The 23,463-nt window shown below is 54.0% G+C and overlaps 2 protein-coding genes across 4 annotated transcripts; one reads left to right on the top strand and one right to left on the bottom strand.

Annotated features, from left to right (window-relative positions):
* Nucleotides 1–116: 116 nt before the first annotated feature.
* On the top strand, nucleotides 117–3,409 carry PRAF2 (PRA1 domain family member 2). The gene is made up of 3 exons (XM_075538761.1): nucleotides 117–429; nucleotides 2,074–2,291; nucleotides 2,637–3,409. The coding sequence occupies exons 1-3, from the start codon at nucleotides 251–253 to the stop codon at nucleotides 2,774–2,776; spliced, it is 537 nt and encodes a 178-aa protein (XP_075394876.1). The 5' UTR covers nucleotides 117–250; the 3' UTR covers nucleotides 2,777–3,409.
* Nucleotides 3,410–3,789: 380 nt separating this feature from the next.
* CCDC120 (coiled-coil domain containing 120) lies at nucleotides 3,790–20,055 on the bottom strand. Of its 3 annotated transcripts, XM_075539002.1 has the most exons (10): nucleotides 19,761–20,054; nucleotides 11,360–11,463; nucleotides 11,105–11,159; nucleotides 10,784–10,917; nucleotides 9,832–9,972; nucleotides 8,329–8,623; nucleotides 7,890–7,952; nucleotides 7,381–7,558; nucleotides 7,146–7,244; nucleotides 3,790–6,266 (listed from the first exon to the last, which is right to left on the bottom strand). In XM_075539002.1, the coding sequence occupies exons 3-10, from the start codon at nucleotides 11,115–11,117 to the stop codon at nucleotides 5,321–5,323; spliced, it is 1,869 nt and encodes a 622-aa protein (XP_075395117.1). In that variant the 5' UTR covers nucleotides 11,118–11,159; nucleotides 11,360–11,463; nucleotides 19,761–20,054; the 3' UTR covers nucleotides 3,790–5,320. The 3 variants fall into 3 exon arrangements, with proteins under 3 accessions (XP_075395117.1, XP_075395119.1, XP_075395118.1); XM_075539004.1 differs by lacking the exon at nucleotides 7,146–7,244 and having other exon boundaries at nucleotides 19,761–20,055; XM_075539003.1 differs by lacking the exon at nucleotides 7,890–7,952 and having other exon boundaries at nucleotides 19,761–20,055.
* Between the last annotated feature and the right edge of the window lie 3,408 nt (nucleotides 20,056–23,463).

Here is a 23,463-nt window from a genome sequence, read left to right as displayed (position 1 = left end):
GTGGGAACTTCCCTCCTTGGCCCCCACCCTCCAGTGGCGGAGGCTTGATTTCCCAGAAACCTCAGCGGCTCCACAGCTCTGCGTTTCATTTGCATTTCCGGTCACGTGCATTGCCATCTCTGCGCAGTCCATTTAAGGGGTTGGAGTAGCCAAGTCAAGATTTTTATCTCCGTGTCCCTTAAGGTGGCGCGAGGTGTACCGGGTGTTGTAGTTCAAGCGCCTGTTTGGTCCAGCAACAGTGAGCTGCAGGATGTCGGAGGTGCGGCTGCCACCGCTACGTCCCCTAGAAGACTTTGTTCTGGGCTCAGCGCGTTTAGCGGCCCCAGATCTGGGCGATCCGCAGCGATGGTGCCACCGTGTCATCAACAACCTCCTCTATTACCAAAGCAACTACTTAATATGCCTGGGCTTCGGTCTCGCTCTGGCTGGGTGAGTGAGGAAGTGCGCAGGGCTGAGACGGGGGAGGCTCAGTGAGGACTAGGTGGGGGACTCTGAGTTGGATGGAAGGCCTGGAGGGCAAATCCAGTGGCGATGGAAGGAAGGCCTGAAGTGGAGCTGGGAGGATAGTGGAAAGGGAGACTGGAAGCCGTGGAACCAGGTTAAGGAAACACCATGGGGGATGGAACCTGATTAGGGGGTGGGGAGTTCCTGAGTGGTGTAAAATTAAGGGGCTGGGCTTGTTTGTTAACCAAAAGATTGGAGGTTTGAGTCCATCTAGAGGTGTGTAGGAAGAAAAGTCTAGCAATCTACTGGGGGTGGGGTGGGGTGGTATCAACCATTGGAATACTAGCTCTACTCTGACACATCTGGGGGTTTACTTGGAGAGGACCAGCCTACTTAAAGAAAGCTTGAGTGAAGGGGCATCTTAGGGGAAGATGGAGCAAGCCTGGGGCTGAAGGTGATGGAGGGCTCGGAGGGGGCCCTGAGAGGATAAGCAGGGCCAGAGAGGGGGCTATGGAAGTAGCTGCAGAGGGTGGAGGTGCTTAGCGGTTTTGAATCATAGTGCGTTATTAAGATGGCCCTGGAGAACCTAGGAAGGAGCCCCGGTGGCCCAGTACTTGAGTACTCCGCTGCTGGCCGGAAGGTCAGCGTGTCGATCCCAGCAGTTCTCTGTGGGAGAGGGGTGTGATAGTCCGCCTCCAGTAAGAGTTGCACCCTTGGGAATCCTCTAGGGCAGTAGTACTAAGTCTTTTCTATTTGATAGGGTTGCTAAGAGTCAGAACTGACTGGAAACCAGGTTGAATTTGCTTGGTTTGCAGGGCTCTGGAAAGAGACAGGGATGTGGCAACATTGAAAGGTTTGGGGGGATGAATTTGAGGGGGATCTGGGCTTGGAAGGGACCTTTTCTCCAACAGGAATGTGTAGGGAGAGGTTACCTGTTGGGGAACTTGAAGCCAAAGGACAGACTCAAGGCTGGAAGCGCAGAGACTGGAGAGGGATGAAGAACCTGGGGCAGGGACTTGGCATTGCTGGAAATCCCGAGGAGGGCTGAAGGCCTGAAAGGAGCTCTAGCGGTGATTGATGGGAGGATATACACAGGGAAATGGGAACCTGGCGGTAGGGAGGCAAGGATTAGAGCAGGGGCTTCCCCCTGGAAGGCGGGGGGGTGGGGGGGGGGGTGGGGGGGTGGGGGGGTGGGGGGGGGTGGGGGGGTGGGGGGGTGGGGGGGGTCCCCTTAAGGACCTAGAAAAAGAAGACAGGGTTTTGAAGAGGGATTTGCAGGGGCTGGCTCCAAAGGAGTAACTTGGGGACAGGTTGGGAGGGGGCCTGGAGGAAGGGGCTTAGCCAGTGCTGTCTTCAGGGTGGCTCATGTGGGCAAGGTGGGGCCTATGATTGGGTAGTATGTGGATTCTCAGTGGAGCCTGGAAGGAGAGGCCAGGAGAGGACTGGGATCCCAGGATGGGGATGGCAGGGCCTGAAGCGAGGAACATTAAGAAAAAATGGGACTGTAGGCTTGACATAAAACGGGGGGGTGGTCCAGGGGCTAGAGGGCTTGGAGAAAGGGGACTTGAGGTTGGGCGGATGGTGGTCCCATCTGCGTGCCAGGCTAGCTCTGTTCCCTTGTCCCCGCAGGTACATGCGCCCGCTGCACATGCTCCTAGGCGCGCTGGTGGTAGCGGTGGCGTTGGGCGTGCTGGTGTGGGCAGCTGAGACCCGCGCGGCCATGCGCCGCTGCCGTCGCAGCCACCCTGCCGCCTGCCTGGCCGCAGTGCTTGCCACCGGCCTCTTCGTTCTCTGGGCAGTGGGAGGCGCTTGCACCTTCCTGGTCGGCATCGCGGGGCCAGTGCTTCGTGAGTCTCCACTACCCTGGGATGGACCGGGAAAGAGCCAGCGCATGCGCATGGTGCCAGGCCCGCCCTGCTGTTGTTCTGGGGCCTGGGCACGCCCCTTTGCAAAGAACCTTCTCTGGCATTGCTCCCTCTTCTCAGGGAACACCCTTCTCTCTCTCTCTCTCTCTACTCCCAGGGACTCATTCCTGTTGCTAAGTGCTTTCCGCTTGCCACGTCTTAGTTACCAGTGTCTCCTGTCCCGCCCACTTTACCACCACACTTCTTCTTTGGGCCCCTGATTGGTTACAAGCTGACCTGCCTCCTCGGCCCCATTACTGATCCCACTCCTCTCCGTACCACCTACAGTGATCCTGGTGCACGCTTCACTGCGCCTGCGCAACCTCAAGAGCAAGCTTGAGAACAACATGGAGAGCATTGGTCTCAAGCGGACGCCAATGGGGCTGCTACTAGAGGCGCTGGGACAAGAGCAGGAGGCTGGATCCTAGGGACCTGTATCCCGGACCACATACCCTGGCCAGAACCTGGGGCCCAAAGCCCTCTCCCGGTCCAGAAAGCAGGGCATTGGCATCCCCCCAACCCTGGGTCCCAAGCTGGCGTATCCCTCACACCCAGCCCTGTAGAACCAGTACATTCCTTCCGCCTTGAACCTGAGCCCCGGCCAGAGCCACTAAAATGGGAGCTTGAAGACCAGAGTCAGCCTGCAACTCAGGACCTGGAGGAACTCCCCTAATCCCTATCTGAAACCCACCTTTCCCCCTCCTGGCCCCCAAGCTGGGAGCTGAGACTAAATACGAGCATATCTTGATCCCGGGACCAAGGCTTCTCCAGACCCTACCTCAGCTCTGGATCCAGGTCAAGGCATTGCCAAATCTTGAACCCAAGACCCAGGTGTCCCCTGCCGCCCCCACCTGGATGCTAGGCTCAGGCATCCTATCCTTGTTGAATCCTTGGTCCAGGGTGACCCCAACCCTCACCACTTACCTTCTTCCAGCTCTCCTTAGGGACCGTCACTCCCCGGAACAAGTTTCACAGTGGTAAGGGGTGGGATGTGGGGGAAGGCCCTCCAGAAATGGGGCATATATATCAGTGTTGCTACAATAAAGGCTGTTGCATCTCAAGCCAATTTCAGCCTCCTGGGTAGGGCCTTGGGCGTTTCAATAGACAGATGTGGTCTTGCTAACTTCTGAAAAATGCTTCTTGACTGGGTCGGTCCAATTAAACATGGGCTGAAGGGATGATCTCCGAGGCCCTTCCTGACACCTAGCACCCCTGCAGAAGCAGTACAGCATGTAGTAGTTGAGGCAGGAAGTGTTTACTGTCATTTTCTTGACTAAGGGTTCTTCTCGGGTTGGCTAGGAAGCTGGGCAAAAAGGCAATGAAGCATCCTACCACAAGCAAGTGAAGCCCGAGCAGACAAGGTCACTACAGGCTGTTTTAAAATCAGAAGCTATCTGGTCTGAGAGAAATGAGTGGCCCCCAAGGCAGGACAGACAGAGTAGTCAGTTCATACATTTATTATAGAAATCCCCTTCCAGTGTGGGTAGTGTCTTGGGCCCAGATCCACTGGTACAAAAAAAAAGTTTTAACACCAGATAAAGGGGGTAGTGGGACGCCACCCCCACCCCCCCAGCTCCAGAAAGTCAGACAGGTGTCATAGAAAACACAGCTTGTGTGGATTTGTTTACAAAGTGGGTGGAAGGAAAGCCAGGAAAAGTGTGACGTGGCCCATAGCCAGATGTCACCTGAGGATTTTACTAGCATTTACCAGATGCCAGGTTGAACCACTGTAGTATACCACCACCACCGCATACAACATACCCTAGGAATATCCTGCCCTTCCCCTTCCTCAGGGGCCTCCTGATTGAAGAGTCAGGGTAGGGGCTACCACCAAAAGCTGGGCCATATTGCTCTGTGGGCAGAGGCAGTGGGTGCAGACAAGGGCCCCTTTGGGCACCACCCCTGGGCTTGGAGAAATGAACCTAATCTCCCCACCCAGACTTCAGCTCTTCAAAAGTGTAGGTAGAGAGTCCACCTCTCTAAGGCCTGCCAGAGGGTGGAGTGGAATGTTGAGGATGGAAGTTTTGTTCACATCGGACCCTCCTGGCTGCCCAGAACAGCACCAAGACCCTATATGGCCTGTTTCATGAAAGGGGTTCCTGACTGGACCAGGGGACAGGAATGAAGCCAATTAGGACAAGAGCTCAGTTTCTCTGTTATAAAAGGTCTAGTGTTGGGGAAGCCAGTGAACACCTAAATCACAACTGTAAACAAATGGAGGAGGGGCGTTGAGACCCCATTATATCACCCCCCCTTTTCAGCTAGCTGAGGTCCCCCAGCCCCCAGCACAGTGTGAGAGAAAGGGCGCCAGACACTGTCCTAGGCCCTCTCAGGTCCCAGTGAGGCCAGCCGTGTGCTCCCCAGGAGGCAGCTGTGCCCAGGTTGGCAAGGGGCCTAGCAGATCAGACCAGTGTCCCTGGGGTCTGGGAGTCAGAAGCGGAGGACTGCTCCCCCTCTAACGTCAGGTCACTTAAACGAGTGCTCAGCTCCGGGGGGTACAGGAAGTCCGCAGAGTATCTTTAGAAGGGGTAGCAGGAATCCGGAGGATAGGTTGAAGAAGATGGAGAAGCGAGAAAAAGACAGACACGACACAGACAGAAAGGGAAAGAAGCTCGTTAAAGAGGTGGAGGCAGGAGCAGGACAGGGTACCTCCGGGCTCCCAAGCATGGGGCATAGAAAAGAGGGCAAGAGAAAGTGGGGGCACAGGTTGCCCCTTCCCCCCCAGTACCCTGGCTTCATGACTCATTTTCAGCTGACATGCACTGGTTGTTACACCATGAAAATGATTCCACTGGGTAAAGTACGAAAGCTTCTAGCGCCCCAAGTGTGCCTTCACCAGAACCCTGTGGACTACCGCAGGCCCCCAACAGCTGTGGCTGTTCCCTGTGGTCTACATCATCAACGCTTGTGCCCTGACGAGCTGCTTCCTGGCCTGGAGACCCTTGCCATCTGCCTCGAGAGCCCCCTACCCATCAGTAAAAGCACCCCCCATACCTGCTGGAGACAGGGGGCGCTGTGAAACTCCTGGAATGCGGGAGCGGTGCCTGGCTGGGGGTCCCGTACAGCACCTGGCCCACCTCATAGCAGCGGGCATGAAGGAAGGGTTGGTGTGATGAGCCCATGTGGGGGATCGCAGGCCGGCGCTGAGGCCCGGCAGCCAGGCCCGAGTTCCGGATGTACCAGTCCCGCAGCCCCTCCAGTGCAAGGTTCTTGTGACCGCTGCGCTCACCAGCCAGGGGGTTTCGGGTGGGAGGGGGCATCCACAGTAGAGGGGCTGGATGCCCCTCCAAACCCTCAGAGGCATCCAGAGGCAGGCCACAGGGCTTGGTGCGGGTAGCACGGGCCTGGGGATCCTTGCTGCGGAGGAGGGGGCTGCTGCCATCAGCTGCATACACAGGTGGTGAGCCCGGGAGCATGGCAAGGGGCCCCTCCCGGCGGGAAAGGGCTCCTGGGACCTCGACGGCAGGTAGCAGCTCCCCCCAGCCTGGCCCACCACTACCTCGGGGCAGGCCCCGTTCCAGGGAATAGTCCAAGAGGAAGTCACACACAGGAGGGTGCCTGGGGACGCCGCGGGAGGCAGGCGCAGCTGAGCTGGGCCTGGCAGCCCGAGGAGGGTCTGGCGGGCCAGCTGTGCGAGAGGAGAAGGCAGGGACTGGTTGGGGGTGCTCGTACAGTACTTCACTGCTCTTACAGACTGGGGGGCCAGCAGCAGGGGGGTGCGGAGGAGCAGGGGGGGAGCTAGCTCCCCCACCAGCTGCTCGATCCACGAGCAGCGCCTCGGAGCTGTTGCTGCGGCGGGTGCGAGCTGCGAAGAGGGAGGCGTGGTCGGAGACGTGGTCGGAGGCCGGGTCTGCCCGGGGGAAGCCCATCTGGGAGTCCTGGCTGCCAGACCATTGGCGAGAATGGAGGCCTTCGGGTCTGGGGGGCGTAGAAGTGGGAGCAATGGAATAGCGTCGGCAAAATTATAATAATAAAAATTAAGCAATGGGCTGAGCGTCCCCCCATCCCCAGGCCTTCTCCTTCGGATCTGAGCCTTCCCTTCCACATCTCCAAGGTGGGCCCAGGATTAGAGCTGGTGCAGATGCAGTGTCTGGGACCCGGCAAGCCAAGGGGCAGCAAGGGTCTGGTCTAGAGTTGGGGGTTAGGGGAGAGGGGAAGGGAGGCAAGGGGGAGGGAGGCTGAGGCCCTTAGTCCCCAGAGACTATGCTTGCCTAGGGCTGGAGAGGATAGACTAGGTGCATAGAGGCCCCACTGGGAGGCTGCTCCGAACACATCTGACTCCTAATCCTTTGCCACTGGAGCTCCCTCTCCTTGCTCCCTAATGAAGTCTGAAGCAAGCCTCCCCCAGCTTTCGGTCCTGCAGTGTGTAAGCACCACCCCAACCATCGTGCCCAGCCATTCTTGTTCACAGGCAGTAAGCTCCACAAAGACAGAGGAGACTTGCTTCTTCACTGCCAGAAACCGACTCGGTGCATGAGAAGTCTGGCAGACAGTGGACTGTAACAATTAACCATAACTTTGGGGCCTACAACATCTTTCAGAGGCTGAAATTCTTATGCCCATTTCACACATATGGAGGCACAAATTGAGAGAAGAGAGCTTACTTGTCCTGAATGCACAGAACTATCCGCTCCAAGTCCCCACCCCTTCTTCTGGACCAAGATAACTCCTCTTTGCCTTTCAAAGCCCACCCTCCATAGTCTCCCACCCTTTGATGATACTTTTTCCTAACCCTCCCAGTTAAAACTAAACGATACCCTCCTCTCAGTCTCAAAGCCACCCTCAGAGTCTCCTTACTTGCAGAGCTGGGGGCCAGCGCCCCGGGAGAGGACAGGGGTGGCAGGCACACTTCGCCCCTCAAAGCTCGAGGCACTCCTGGGCAGTGAGCGTGTGGGGCTAAGCAGAGACAGGCAGGCCCAGTCCAGGGCCCAGGTTAGAGACCATGCGCACCAGCATGCCCTCCGGCCCCGCCCAAGCTCAGCATTCCATTTCTGACTCAGGAGGAAGAAAGGATGCAGGACCTCGCCCTCACCTGGTGGGGCTGGCCACCGAGTTCCGTCGGCTCTTCAGATCCCCATAAAGATCGGGTGGGGGTGGTTTCCAAGGGGCTCGTCGCTCAGGGCTGCCCCCAGATACTGCCCGCAGCTGGTCCCAGGCCTTGGGTGGTGAAGGGCGCTCAGCCAGAGGGAAACAGCTCCCATGGGGCTCCTCTGAATAGGAGGGGAGAAGTCAGTGAAAGGAAGCAGGGCAGGTGGGGGGGGGGTGCAAAGCAAAGAGGAGGGACTAAGGAAGTAGGGAAGGGGCAAAGATCTGGGACTGCTAAGAGGGCTAAAGGAGGAGGCAGGCAGCAAGCAGAGGGGAGAAGCTGTTGGGTAGGGACTGGAACTAAGGGAACAAGGGTGGGACAACGCTAAAAAGATGGGGGACCCGCAGGAAAATGGGCTAAAGAGGTCTAAGTGGAACAGAAGGGGTGATCATCTAGGAGTGGGTCAGAGAGCATAGGAAGGGGTTGGGGGCGCGCCTGGGGGAAGGACTCCTCACCATTATCATGGCTGGCCCCAGACTCTGAGAGGGAGCTGCTCTCTGAGTGCAGAACTACGTCCTCTACAGATAAGAAGGGGGAGAACCAGGCCTAACAATCCAAGGCCTGGCTACCATCCCCTTATGCTATCGGATAGGCCTTGCTGAACTGCCCCTTCTGGACGTACCTCCTCCTCAACCCCAAGAATTCACCTTTGCGGCTATCCAAAGCCACCATGCACTTGATTCCTCACTCTTCTCCCATCTACTGGCCAGTTCACAATGGCACCACCCTTCCCATGAGCCAACTGATCTCCACTCTTCTTACTGGATGGGCCCCTTCAAGTTCTGTCCAGCTCCCTGTCTTCGCCCCGCCCACCCTTCCCAGTACGTTAACCAGTGTCCATTCACTGGGCCCCCTCTCCCACTTTCACAGGTGAGATGATGGGACCTGGCTCACCTTGGCTGAGTTGAGTGAGGCGCGTGCCCAGGCAAAGTCCCTGGGTGGTGATAACTGTCCCCGTGGACAGCGGCAGTGGCTGGGGTGGCGGGAGCACTGGGAGGCCAAGGCAGGCCCGGACATCCCTGAGCTGCTCCTCCAGCTCATGTAGTCTCCGCAGTGCATCTGCCTGGACCTGGCGCCTGCGCCGGCGCTGCTCACCACTCAGCTCAGGGGCCAAGGCCAGGCGGCGGGCAGCTGCTGCAATCTGCTGCTGCACTGACACCTCGCGTTCCAGAGCCTCAAGAGCCAGCTCCTGCGGGGTCCATCCAAAATGGGTGGGGCAGGACCAAATGTTGTAAATAGTCAAACCCCAGGACAATCCGAGACTGGAGGTGAGTGGGGCCTGTGCTTTCTAGGGTGAAGCTCTCGTTGTGCCCAGCTCTGAGAAGTGGATTCATCCTCTGGGCACAGGGCCTGTCTTAATTAGGGCTAGGCCAACCAATCTTCCTCGGGGTGGGAGGCCTATCCTGACTGAGTTGGGAGTCAGCTTCGCCTTGGGGGTGGCATTTATCAGGCCTAAAAGCAGGCACTATCTTGGGTCTTGCTCCTCTATCTTCCCTTAGGGACCGCTGTACCCCCTTGCACCCGAAACCCACCTCGCTCAACCCCTTTTCTTTCTTATCTTTTAAAAATTGTTTTATTAGGGGCTCATACAACTCTTATCATTTGTTCTCTACCTAAGCCCCTGGCACCTGCTCATTTTTCCCCCTCTCTCCCCCCTCCACCTCCCTTATCAATCCTTAATCATTTATAAATTATTATTTTGTCAAATCTTGCCCTGTCCGACGTCTCCCTTCACCCACTTTTCTGTTGTCCATCCCCCAGGGAGGAGGTCACATGTAGATCCTTGTAATTGGTTCCCCCTTTCCATCCCACCCTCCTTCTACCCTCCCAGTATCGCCACTCACACCACTGATCCTGAAGGGATCATCTGTCCTGGATTCCCTGTGTTTCCAGTTCCTATCTGTACCAGTGTACATCCTCTGGTCTAGCCAGATTTGTAAGGTAGAATTGGGATCAATGATAGTGGGGGAGGGGGAGGAAGTATTTAGGAACTAGAGGAAAGTTGTATGTTTCATCGTTGCTACATCGCACCCTGACTGGCTCGTCTCCTCCCCGAGACCCTTCTGTAAGGGGATGTCCAGTGGCCTACAAATGGGCTTTGAGTCTCCACTCTGCACTCCCCACCTCATTCATTATGATAGGATTTTTTTGTTCTGATGATGCCTGATCCCTTTGACACCTCGTGATCGCACAGGCTAGTATGCTTCTTCCATGTGGGCTTTGTTGCTTCTGAGCTAGATGGCCGCTTGTTTACCTTCCTTTTTTTTTCTTATCTTAGCCTCTCCCTGCCCTGGACTCAAACCCCCTGGAACTGGGACTGTGGTTGGTCTCCTGGCTCCTCTTCCTCTATACCTGTCCCCCTCCCTCCATACCACCTTGTTCTCCAAGTCTGCTCACCTCAGCGGAGCACAAAGCATGGCGTGCTGGGTTGGGGTGCGAGGGAGGGTAGGTGCGGGCTGCAGGGGGCCTCCTTCGGACCAACTGGGGCCGCTCACCAGGTTCCAGGGGACACTCAGGGGGAAGCTGGCCAGTTAGCTCCTGGGTAGGGGGCAAGAATCAGAGACTACCAAGGGTTAGCTGAGGGAAGGGGTGAAGCAGTAGTGACACCCCCCCCCACATTTGCAGAGAGCCTCCTAGGGGCCTGGCCCTGTTTAGCACCTGTTTGTTCTCTTCCTGCTCCCACTAATAACCCCCATGCAGTGGAGACTCTGCCCCTTAATGGTCCACATCTCTGGGACAGTGGGGATGAGGAGGATGCAGAGATTTGGTTTGGAATCCAAAAATGTTGACAAAGGCAACACAGCCTACATATTGTCATTACGTAACACCTCTACTAGGGTATGGGGCCGCATGCTCGGAGCCGAGTCATTACTTGGGGCATTCACACCTAACCAGAGTAGAATTGGCCCACAGGATTTCCAAGGCTGTACCCTTTATGGAGGCAGACCGCCAGCTCTTTCTCCTCAGAGGGGCTGGCAGGTTGGAACCACCAACCTTGGGCTTAGCAGCTGGCTCATTAACCACTGTACCTCCAGTGTCCTTCACTGAAAGCCCACACCGCATCGTTCTGTCTGCCAAACTGCGTGGCCATTGGCACTGAGACAGGTAAACAGAAACTATAAATCCCTCTGTGTCAGGTCAGGTTTGGCTGCCACATTTTGGGAAGAACTTTTTTGTTATTGAGGGTTTTGAATTTCAGGACTGTAGACAAGGAATTGGGTGTGGGGGGAGCTCCACTACTGATTCTAAGATCTCTAGGCTGAGCTGTGATGAGGGAATCTACAGTCGCTACCCCAGCCTGTCTACCGAGGGCTCCCCAGCTCCCTCCAGCCCTGGGGCCAAACCTCACCGCCTCCTGGAGACACACTTTCCGGAGCTCCTGCAATTTCAGGTTCAGGGTCTCCTGTAGGACTCGCTGCCGGTCAAGCAGTCCCCGTAGACGCTCCGACTTCACCTGGGGGGCAGCCTCTCCAAACAGGGCAGCTGGACACAGAGAAAGCAAAGGTCAGCGGGGCAGTCTGAGCCTCCTGGAGCAGCGCAGGGTGGGGTGGGGTAGGAAACTCCGTTCCTCATCAGGCAGGTAGTGGCTCAGCACAGCGGAGGTGACAGACGGAGGGGGAAATCAGCCACCGACCTAGGGCAGTGCAGGTGGGAAAGCTGATCAGCTGACCTTTGACTTCCATCCTGGTGCTGTCAAGAGTCTGTGGCCGCTGGCTGGACAAGTCCTGGCAATGAAGCGCAGGAGCCATTAAGGAAACACATTACAGGAGAGCCTGTCCCCGTCCCCGTCCCCACCCGTCTTCCCACACCCCGCCTGGGACAGTGGGGAGCATTACGGCCCACTCGCCTACTTGATCTGCCCTCAGAATTTGTTTCAATGTCTGGACACAGCAGGGTCACCCCAGAATGGTGTTGGCCCTGGTACCTTGAGTCCCTTCCCATTGAGTGGGAGCACAGCAAACGGGGAGCTTGGCAGACTTATGACGCCTCCTCAGAGGCCCATGGGCCACAGCCAACCAGGAGTTTTGCCTGGGGAGGGAGAATTAATGGGGACAGATGTAACCAACTGTAACAATAGCGCATGTACTAAGCTCCAGTGTACCCGATACCTGGCACAGTTCGACACCACCTATCACCCAATGCCATCGAACTGAGAAGGACCCTATAGAGCAGAGTACAACTGCCCCTGTGGGTTTCAAAGGCTGTAAACCTTTACAGGCTCAAAAAGCCTCAGAGCAGCTGGTAGGTTTGAACCTCCAGCCTTGTGACTACAAGCCCATGACACCACTGTTGTTGTGGTTCGTTCTGGGTGCCTTCAAAGTCAGTTCTTACTGACCTAATGTTTTTGTCTTTTTTTTTTTAAACCACACCACCACTCATTGCCGTCAAGTCGATGCCGACTTAGCGCAAACCCATAGGAGAGGATAGAACTGCCTTTGTTGGTTTCCAAGCCTGTAATTCTTTAAGGGAGTAGAAAGCCTTATCTTTCTCCTATGGAGCAGCTGGTGGCTTTGAACTGCTGACCTTGTGGATCGTGGCCCAACATGTAACCACTATGCTACCAAGGGCAAGAGGACTACACTACTGGGCCACATTTCATCTTCACAACCATCCTGTGATGGTATAGTTCTCTGATGATTATGACCTTGGTGTAAAGGTGAGAGTAATGCACAGAGTAATAAAATAACTTACCCAAGACCACACACCGAGGCCCCTCTCTGCTGGCCCAGCACTTTCCCTCACGAGAGCCGTTCAGGACCCGCCAACTTCCTAATCAATTCCCAGGTCCCGCAGGCTCAGGCTGTGGTTATTGGCTGGAGTGCTCTTCCCACCCCAACCCATGGTTCTCACTTGTCATTCTTGGGCTTAGGTGCCTTCCCCATGTATCCCCAAGGACAGGAAACACAACTGTCCTGTTTTCTTCAGCATCTCCAGCACATTGAGCGCTGCTGCACTACAGAGCAGGTGCCCAGTCAATGTCTGCCAGCTGAATGAAGAAATGATCAAATAAACGAATGAAGAGGCGGCAGAGCTAGGGCTCAAGCCCAGTTCTGTGGGTGTGCAGACCTGTCCCAGCACAGTCCTGGTACAGCAGAAAGATCATTTTCATTGGCCCCTCCAGCCCTATCTTAGGGGACATACTCTACTGGGATTTGTGAGAGCCAAGAGCCACAACTGAAGATAACAAACCAACCCCTTCTGGTCCCATCCTCTGCCTCCGATGCTCTGTTGGGCTGCCAGTCCTGTTTGTGTCACCACCTCTGGAGTTTGCTCCCTCCCTGTACATCCTGAACAGCCCTCGGCTGTGTAGCCGGGTTACGTCACCTCCCCAGCAACGGGCCTGACCTCTGCGGCAGGCAACTGGCTTGACCTCAGGGATCCACAGAGGGCCGATTCCATGGACTGAGAATGTAACGTTAGTCATGACATGGTGGCCAGGCAACCAAGGAGGTGAGGGTTCAAGGTTCTTCCCCATCTATACAGGCTGCCTTGCAAGGCCCAGTGGTTTCTCTGCAGTCCTTTTAAACACACGCCAATGTGTCTGCACCCCTGCTTTGAAAGAGTGATTTTTGTTTTCAACATTAGGGGTAACAGTGAGTTCCTGAAGCCTTTTTGCAAATCCACGTACCAGCATGTACTGCACAGGGGCATTCTGACTCAGAAAAAAAAAATATTTCCCAGCACAACTGTGCTTCCTGGAGGCACCAGCCCAGCCCTCTTTGCTCCTGGGCTCCTGAATCTCCCAATTCTCCAGCCCTCGTTTGCATTTGAGAGGCTTTCGACTCCGCCCCAATAGGCCTGTTCGCCAGGATTGGTCCTGCAATCCAGGGTCTGTCTGAAGCTTTTCTCTCCAGCTAGTTCAGGGCACCCTGGACGTCAACACAGGGCTCAGACAGGAACCCCCACTCCACCCTGCCAATCTGACCTCAGGGACATAGCTAAGAGCTGAATCACAGGGTCACTGGGCAGGCCAGATACAGGGTCAACGCCCCACACCTCCGCATACAGCTGTTAAACCTTGACCTCCTCTCACCTGCCACCTGCCCTACCAAAGGCGCCCAAAAGGCGCCCAGCCTGCCTGCTCCCCACCCAGAGATAGTGAGAAGTGGGGGATCCTAGCAACCCCCTCCTCAAACACACACCCATGCTAGCCCCTGGATCTTCCTCATTGGTGACCTTCTGGCCCTGTCCCATCCCAGGGATGGGCTACAGTAAGAGAGCCGCAGAGGACACCCCCCCACACACACACCCAGAAGCGGGCCCAGCAGGTTTTTCAGGTCTGTCCTTCTGACACCATAGCTGAGAAAGAAATTCCTGGCTGTAATAATTGTTTACAACCAAGACACCTCACCTGGGTGGCACCCACCCTCAATGGGACCCCCTTGCCACACCCTGCCACCACTGGAGCAAACACAAATCCACAATGTCAGGGACTATGCCACACCGTCTCACAGCTACCCCCCTTCCTCCACACTTACGTGAACAAATACGGGCGGAGCAGGCAGGCGGGCAGACAGGCAGGTGCCTGGAAATAGTTTACCAATAGGCCAGGCTGGGCTCTCCAGGGGGTCTGGGCCCTGGGCTAGGAGCGGAGAAGAGGAAGTAGAGAAGGTGGGAGTGGAGCAGGGGGACTCATGCTTCTAGCCCTGGAGTCCTGCCCAGACCTTTCCTTATCCTCCCTCGTCCACTTCTGACCAAAAACTGGCTTCAAGCCAGACAAGGAGATCAGACATTTAGGGTTCAAGCTACTCCTCCCTGCACCTGACCCCCTCCTCCTCTGCGGTGTTGACTTGCTGGGAACTTCAGCTGACCCCACCCAGATTGCCCAAGCCCCACCGCCCCACTACCCATAGTGCCCAATGCTCACCACTACCAGAGGGGTGCTGTAGGGGCCTCAGGTCCCTCAAGCAAATCGTCCTCTCAGGTCCCCGTCTTGGCTCAGCTGGTGGTGGCTAGTAGCAGTGCCTGCTGGATACCTCAGCCGCCTCCCACTAGGGACCAGCCCAGCCTACCTGGCCTGGGACTGGGCCAGCCCACACACCCTTTAACCCTTCCCTGCCTGCCACCTTGGCTAAGGCCATCTCTGGGGCCATGTCTCCTCAGGGTGCCCAGCACGGCTAAGACGGGCACCTGGAACTCCCTGTATATCCCGATACATCTAGCTGGGAGATCAAAAGCCATGGTCATTGAGTGGATTCAGAACCACAGGGGCCCTCTAGAACAGAGTAGAACTGTCTCTGAGGGTTTGCAATGGTGTCATCCTTATGCAAGCAGACTGGCACATTTTCTGGAGTAGAGGCCTTGTGGGTCTGAACCACTGATCTTCCTTTAGCAGCCGGCCACTGGCCTACTGCACCCCAGGGCTCCAGGGGGGACAAGAGAACTGGGCACGGAGGGCTCAGGGTTATGGGAGTGGAACTACCTCTCCAACGACCCCAGTTCCCCAAAGAGCAGGTAGTGCCCACCCACGAGGAGCAGAGAGACGGAGAGCTGAGGAGTTGAGAAGCACATGGGTGACCTTGAGTATGAATGGAGTTTGTGGTTCTTGGCAGTGCATATAGCATTCCTGAGGCCCCTACACTTTCCTTCAGGGCAAGGCAAGGGCGGTGGAAGGTCATGGGGCAATTCCCCTCTCAGCAGAGGGACTGTTCCCCAAGCTAAGGACAGAGGTTGACCTTTTTAAGGTGAAGCCAAGTCTTAAGATGCTCTCACTTTCTGTGGCTCCTGAAGAAACCACACAGTAAACTGACTACAATTTACACTCTACGAAAACACTTGGATGCGCTTTAATGGTTACGCAATGGGCTGTGAACTGCAAGATCAGCAGTTCAAAACCTCCAGCCGCTTCTAGGGAGAAAGAAGGATTTCCACTCCTCTAAAGAGTTACAGTCTCGAAAAGCCAGAGGCAGTTCTACCCTGTCCTATACGGTGGACGTGCGGCAGAACCAAGTCGGTGGCAGTGTGTTTACTTATTAGTTTTCACCATTATGACCTCAGGAGAAAGATCAGGCTGTCTGCTCCTATAAAAATTGATAGATTCAGAAACCCTATGGGACAGTTCTACGCTGTCCTATAGGGTCACTATGAGTCGGAATCAACCCGATGGCAGTGGGTTTGGTTTTGGTTTGGTCCCTATGAAGCTGGATGACACAGACCCAGGCCCTTCATGGAATTTTATAGACATGGGAGCTGATGCTTGGGAAGGTGACCAGGACAGATTCAGATCAGAGGGACATAAAAACAGATAGCATCAGAACGCAGAGGGACAGGGGGCTGGGCTCTGGGGTGGAGGCAACCCGGCTACTCCAGCAAGAAAGGGGAAAGGGCTCAGGCTTTTCCATATCCAGGTTAGGGGTCTTCCCCCAGGTCCTCCTGACCAGGAGTTAACTTCATGCCAGATCAGGAAATTGGCTCTGAGTGCCTACAAGGGAGGAATTTCTCACCGCCCCCACAGCCCTGCTTCCCAGCACCACCTGGGCTCTAGGCCTGCTGCAGCACACACCTGTGTCTGGTGCTAGATTTGGGACCATCTGCTCTGTGACCTCGGGACCTAGGCCCCACCCAGGCCCCTGCAGTTAGTCCATGCCATTATGTGAAAGATCAGAGTGGGGCCAACTCCCTCCTCCCTTGGAGGGTGGGCCAGACTTAGGCCTGAGCTCTAAGCTCCCTCCACATGGGCGCCTCCTACCATTCTGTCCACCTTTCTTCCTGGGCTGAGGTTTCCAGCAAGGGACACAAAGGGCCCTTTCATCCACCCCCAACCCTCCCCTTTTCCTTCCTGCACTGCTGGGCCGGTGGAGACTGACTCCTAGGTGGGCAATTAGGTGTTAGTGGGGAGTTTCCTCTCAGCTCCAGACTCTGTTGGCAAGAGAGATGTTTACAAAACCCGAGCCAAGAAGGACAAGAGAAGTGTCTGGCAATGCAGGTTCACTCTCCAGGCTGCGGGTTCCTGTATCTGTAAAATGGGTAAAAGGGGCCTATAAGAGTAGCCAAAGTCACTTTGGAAAGCATCTCAAAGTCCAAGGAAACTCACACTATGCCGTCACCCACCCACCCGCTGCCATCTCGGGGATTCTGACCCTTAACATGGCTCCAGGACAGAGGACAGTTGCTTCCTCTGGTCTCCGAGCTGCAAGTCTTCACAGGAACAGAAAGCCTCTTCCTTCTCCCACAGTATGCCTGGTGGACTTGAACTGTTGACCTTGCCATTAATAGCCACACACATGCCCTACTCAGCCACCAAGGTATGCCATTAATGACTGTTAATAGTCAAATAATAAACTTACACAGAGATGAGCTCCTGCAGAGGCTGGAGGAGAGCAGGTAACCGAACATTTGGGGCCAGGCATGCAGGCGGGGCAGGGGCACCCACCCACATCACTGCCTGTTCCATGATTTCACAGCCTGGAAGGCGGGGCAACATACAGGTCCCACCCTAGCCAGGTCCTGAGCCTCAGATAACCCTACTTGGTTACAAAGTGGTGGGATTCAATCAAGCTCCCGCTAGAGACTGGCTGGGTGACTGTTCAGACAAGTTGAGTACTCTTTCTGTGCCTCAATGTCCTCATTTTAAGAATGGAGATGAAGCATCCGGTGTGTTCATGTTTAGCACTTATATAGGGCAGGGCCTGGCACACGGGGAGAACTCAGTACTTGGTGGTAGTTTCAATGACAAGTACTCCGCCCTGTGTGAACCCAGGAATCTCTCGGCTGGCTACATTCAGATACATTTTTCTTTTTGAGGCCTCACCAGATCAACTTGAAAGAGAGCTATTTTCCCTCAGATAGCTTGTGCAAACGCATTCTTAAGAAGCAGGAAGCAGCCGGATTTGGATACATTTTTGAGACGGTGTGGTGTCCCTTGCCCTTCCCGCTCGCCATACTTGTTACTCAGACATGAGTAACCATTCCTACTTGTGTTCTCTCTCGCATTGCTTAACCAACCTCTCCCTACTCCTCGAAGAAGAAAACACTAGACCCCCATACATTCCGATAACTTGGCTGAACTCCCTCCCACTATTCAAATCTGGCAATTGAGTGGATGGAGAGACCTAGCTGAGAGACAGTTGGTATTGCACACACTGAGCTTTCGTTATCACCCAGCAAACCCAGAATCGCAGCTCTCTCCTTCGCTCTGCCAAGCCTTAAAACACAACTGCATCTTAGGAAAGGATTCATTGGGATATATTTTTGAGTTAGACTCCTTATCCTTATCCCGCTCTACCTACTTTGTAAAATGTAGAAACCAAATACTTTCAGATAACTTGGGATTTTTCACTGTCTGAGCGAAGACCTAACAGGACAGTGAGGAATGCCTGTGGAGGTGTGTGGGATTGTTCTTAATAGGTAGGACGGCCATTTGGGGATCAGTGAAATGGGTCTGATAGTCATCATTATGCAAATGCTCACTGTGAGAAATACAGGATTTCCCATGAGAAAGACAGGAACAAAATGTAACTGAGTAACACATTACTCCCTCACCATCCAAATCCTCCTTGTCCATCTTCAGAATCCAGCAGATTCACACAGCACGGAATCCTCATATTAATATTGTTGTTGTTTTAATTACTACCTGATGGACCTCATTCTAACATCCAGTGGCTGCCCCCCCACCACACACACACACACACACACACACACACACACACACACACACACACACAGACCCACCCCACAGAGGTGGGATAGACCAGCACAGAGACTGATGGTGATTACTGCCAAGAGAGAAGGAGTTGGGGTTAAACTTCTGCTCCCACCCTTTCCCCAACCAAGCCCTGAAGCCAGAATGGACTTTTTTCCCCCAGGCCAAGAAAGATGAGCTTACAAATAACAGAACCAGGACCAAGGGAGATGTCCTGGAAGATTCACACATATCCAAGGTCCCCTACCCCACATACTCCCTCACCCCCTAACATTGGGCAGCCCCCCACCTACAAGGCTAGAAACATGACCCGGAACTCCCAGAGAGCCACTGAATAATTCAGGTGTTCTTTCATCCTTGAGGAAGGGAGGCAGGCACAGAAGAACCATTCCATACCCTCCTGGGGTAGAGAGAAATGCAAGCTCTGTGTGAGATCCCGGGGTCAGGGGAAGTTCACATACAAAACACCCCATCAGCCCCACAGGGTTACTCTGTTAAGCAACTGTTGGGCATGGGGTAGGCAGAATGGAAGTCCACAGCCCTTTGAAGAACAGCAATACTTGGGCTGTACTGCTAAGGTTCTGGGAACAAGGAAACACCCCCCCCCACTCCCCCACACCCCCTGCGTTCAGGAGCCAGATATAAGGGAACTCCTCTTCTTAAGTGGATGGGAAGTGGGTGTGAAGAAGTTAGGAATGCTGAACAGAGTGGAAGGGCATGGTAAAGGGGGAGCACAGGGGCCCCAGGTTGGGACAAGATGAGGAAAGCATGAGGGAGACAAGACCGAATCTTGTCAAGATGGGGTTAGGGGTTAAGAAGCAGGGCAGGGAATGAGACAGGACATTGGCCACGGAATGTGATTGAGGGAGGCTCGAGGCAGATCAGAGACAAAGGGAAAAAGGGGACAAAACTGAAGGGCAGGATCAGGAGCAGTACAGAACAGGAGTCAGAAGACATGAGAAAGGACAGGGCAAGACAGTGGCCAAGGAAAGCAGGAAGGTTCAGATTGAAGGTTAGTAACAGGAAAAGACCCAGACAGAACGGGATGGGGCCAGAAAGGGCAAAATGGACAGGGTTGGGGGGCAGACACTGGGCAGAAGGCAGGGGGGGCATTCCAATGGTGGTGAGCCAGGACAGAGATGGGAGTCAGGAGATGGGATGGGGGTAAAAGTACAGAGGTCAGACATCTGGGCAGAAATGGATCAGGTTAGAGGCCAATGGAATAGGACACCACTAGGAAGGGGCACAGAGACTGGACAGGGGTTTCCCTAAACCCCTAAACAGCTCAAGCATCGGGCAGCAACTGGGGTCAGTGTTAGGCATCAGGACTGGGCACAATGAGCTTCAGAAATGGTACGAAGTCACACAGGACTGTGGGGTCGGTGCAAGCATCCGGAGGCCAGGTCCAGATGGGTTTGGGGTTTAAGAAGATAAAATGGGTTAAGAGTACGTTAAACCAGAATATGACCAGGTCCTGGGCTAATGGCTAACCAAGGTTCGAGGTTAAAAACAACAACAACAACAACTGAGGTTCGGTCAGGCAGGAGTCCCAGCGTGAGAACACTGGGTCAGAGGTGGTGGGTGCGCTCGCGCAGGTACACAGGTATGTCTGCCATCAGCGTTTCCCTGGCCCTCGCCCCACCCTGCTCCCTCCCTTCCACCCCGGGCTGGAGTTGTTACTCACCAAGGGTCGTCAAACCCACGGCGAAGGCTTGGATGGTGTAGGCCTGGGAGTGGGGGTGTTGGGGGCGCCCCTCCTTCGCGGTCTCTCGCTCGTCCTCGGGCGCGCGCTGATTCCCCTCCGCGCCCTACCCCTGGGCCGCGCGCGCGCGCGCGGCGGGGGGCAGAGAGAGGGTACGAGGAGGATGGGAGAGAAGCGCTAGCTCCACAGCCGGGGGTGAACACCCTCCCACCCCACCCCACCCATGCCTTTAACTGGAGTCCCTGGGCTCCCGACCTCCTGGCGGCACCACCTCCGCCGCGGCTGAGCGCGAGCCGGTGGAAAGGGTGAAAGGGGCGGGGCGCGAGACCACAGCAGCGGTGGGTGCGAAGTGCGCAGGCGCAAGCCGAGGCCTTCGATTTCCACCACCACCCCTCTCACGCACCCCCTCTTTGGGAGCTCCCAAAGCGAACAAGCTAGGACCGCGTGCGCACGCGCGTTCTCGGTGGCTTCCAAGCAGGTTAAGGGTAGGAACCGAACTGCGCGCACCCCAGGAGCACCCCTTTCCTAGCCTGGGTCCAGCCCCCAACAATGCCACGCCTTCTTAGTGATTAGACTGGAGCTCTTCCCCTAGACTCACTCTCCATGGACTCCCAAGCGTTACCTCAAACTGCTGTCTGACAGCCAATACCCACCGCACTTTCAAACGCCCCTAGCTACTCTCGTGCCATCTTCAAATGTCCACCACTCTCCATGGACCTCAAGGCTGCACACGATATTGACCCCAAGCTGTACCTTTAAATTACCTTCCATGGACACCAAGATGGTATTCGAAGCAACAATATTTTCTGACTTTCAGCCTTTAAATTGTATCCCCAAATTAATCTCTATTGACCTCCAAACAGTACCTCCAATCCATTCTCCATGGATACTGACGCTGCACCCATACACCACACTCCGCTAAACAAACAAGAAACATAGTCATTGCTGTAGAGCTGATTCCGACTCATAGCTGCCCTGTCGACGGAGTAGAACTGCTCTATAGCCACTTGCAGGGTTTAAATGGCCAACTTTTTGGTTAGCATTTGAATGCATAACCTCCACTGCCCCCGTTATTTCCCCAAACCACCTTCCGCCAACCTTGAATCCGCCCAACATTGATCTCCAAACAGCATTTCCAAACCACCTACCCCCTTATCATACAATCCAAAACACACTCCATACATCCTCCAAACCATACTCAGTGTGGTCCCACCTGCACATTTAACGACCTATTCTATCCTCAAGCCATGCTCCATGGACCTCAAAATCATCTTTCTTTCTTTTCTTTGTTTGGTTTTGATAACTTTTAAAAATTGTTTTATTAGGGGCTCATACAACTCTTATCACAATCCATACATACATCAATTGTGTAAAACACATTTGTACATTCATTGTCCTCATCATTCTCAAAACATTTGCTCTCCACTTAAGCCCCTAACATCAGGTCCTCATTTTTCCCCTCCCTCCCCACTCCCTCCTCCCTCATGAACCCTTGATAATTTATAAATTATTATTTTGTCATATCTTGTCCTGTCCGACGTCTCCCTTCACCCACTTTTCTGTTTTCCGTCCCCCAGGGAAGAGGTCACATGTAGATCCTTGTAATCGGGTCCCCCTTTCCAACTCACCCTCCCTCTACGTTCCCAGTATCGCCACTCACACCATTGGTCCTGAAGGGATCATCCGCCCTGGATTCCCTGTGTTTCTGGTTCCTATCTGTACCAGTGTCCATCCTCTGGTCTAGCCAGATTTGTAAGGTAGAATTGGGATCATGATAGTGGGGGGAAGGGGGAAATATCTTTCATTAACCATTCCATTCCATGCACACACATATAAGCTTCCTTCCAACAGCCTCCACCACTATACCAAATAACTGTGAACTACTCTATATGTGGTTCATTTAAAATTCACTTACAAAAAACTGCATTTCAAGCCACATTCCATTATCCCCTACTCCTCCAAACCACAGCACACTCACCTAAACTGCATGCCCCAACTCTCCCAACAGTTTCCAATTCTACTTCCTATTAGCCACTACTAACTCCCTTGCTGTAGTTACCAAAACACCACTAAATCATACTCCAGGGACTCAGAATGTGTCCTGCAAATCCTCCAATGACTCTTACATTTTTCTTTTACTTAAATGGTTTTTGTTGATGTTGAGAATATACATAGAAAAACATAAGTATACTCCAGATCAAGTATCCTCAGATTCAACAGTTTCTCCATATACAATTCGGTGACATTGATGACATTTTTGGAGTTGTACAACCATACTCACCTTCCTTTTCTGAGCTGTTCCTTCCCCACTAACATAAGCTCCCTACTCCCTCAAGTCCCTGTTGCTCGTGTCTTTCCAGTTGCTGCTGTCAATTTAATCCCACATCAAAAAAACAAAACAGATGCCCCCCTCCAATCAATCTGGCCTCTCTTTGACTGTAGGCTCTCCTGGACCCCTTGCAACATATGTGTTGAAATGGATTCAAGGACAATGAATGTTTGGGAAGTACATACCAAGATGGGCTTCCTTCATCCTGGGATCCCACATGACTACTATGTGCAGAACTCCTCTGCCTACTCGTGGTATACTAACATGTGAATGAAGAGGACACCTGTGAAAGCTAGTTTATTGGCTATTTCTCGACAAATTGGAATTTCACCTATGCTATGCTTGCTTCAACTCCTCTTAGCTCCCTGCATTATGCTCAACAACCAACCGACTTCTAGTCTTCCTGCTGATCTTGAGTTCATCAGTCACTGAGTGAGAAGAAGCCTCGAGTTGTACATCTGACCCACAGACTTGGAACTTGCCTGACCTTAGATTGACCTGCTTCTACATCCAAACTCTCTGCCATCGAATAGATCCCCATTCAAAGTGACTCTACAAGACAGTGAAGAGTTGCCCATTCAAGTGTCTGAGGCTGGAATTTTTAAAATCATTTTATTGGGGGCTCATACAACTCTTATCACAATCCATATGTACATCCATTATGTCAAGCACATTTGTACATTTGTTGCCCTCACCATTCTCAAAATATTTGCTTTCTACTTGAGCCCTCGCTTTCCCCCCTGCCCCCTCCCCCTCCCTCATGAACCCTTGATAATTTATAAATTATCATTATTTTGTCATGTTTTACACTGTGCAGTGTTTCCCTTCACCCACTTGTCTGTTGGCCATTCCCCAGGGAGGAGGTTATATGTAGATCCTTGTAATCAGTTCCCCCTTTCTACCCCACCTTCCCTCCACCCTCTCGGTATTGCCACTCTCACCACTGGTCCTGAAGGGATCATATGTCCTGGATTCCCTGTGTTTCCAGTTCCTATCTGTACCAGTGTACATCCTCCGGTCTCTAGCCGGATTTGTAAGGTAGAATTGGGATCATGGTAGTGGGGTGGGGGGGGGGCGGAGAGAGGAAGCATTTAAGAACTAGAGGGAAGTTGTACGTTTCATCATTGCTACACTGCACCCTGACTGGCTCATCTCCGCCCCGTGACCCTTCTGTAAGGGGATGTCCAGTGCCTACAGATGGGCTTTGGGTCCCCAATCTGCACTCCCCCTCATTCACAGTGATATGATTTTTTTGTTCCTTGATGCCGGATACCTGATCTCTTCGACACTTCGTGATCACACAGGCCAGTGTGCTTCTTCCATGTGGGCCTTGTTGCTTCTGAGCTAGATGGCCAC

This window comes from Tenrec ecaudatus, chromosome X (genome assembly GCF_050624435.1).
Source record: "Tenrec ecaudatus isolate mTenEca1 chromosome X, mTenEca1.hap1, whole genome shotgun sequence".
In the NCBI taxonomy this organism is placed as follows: domain Eukaryota; kingdom Metazoa; phylum Chordata; class Mammalia; order Afrosoricida; family Tenrecidae; genus Tenrec; species Tenrec ecaudatus.
Note: the sequence above shows the minus strand (reverse complement) of the source record. Positions and strands in the feature narration are given on the sequence as shown.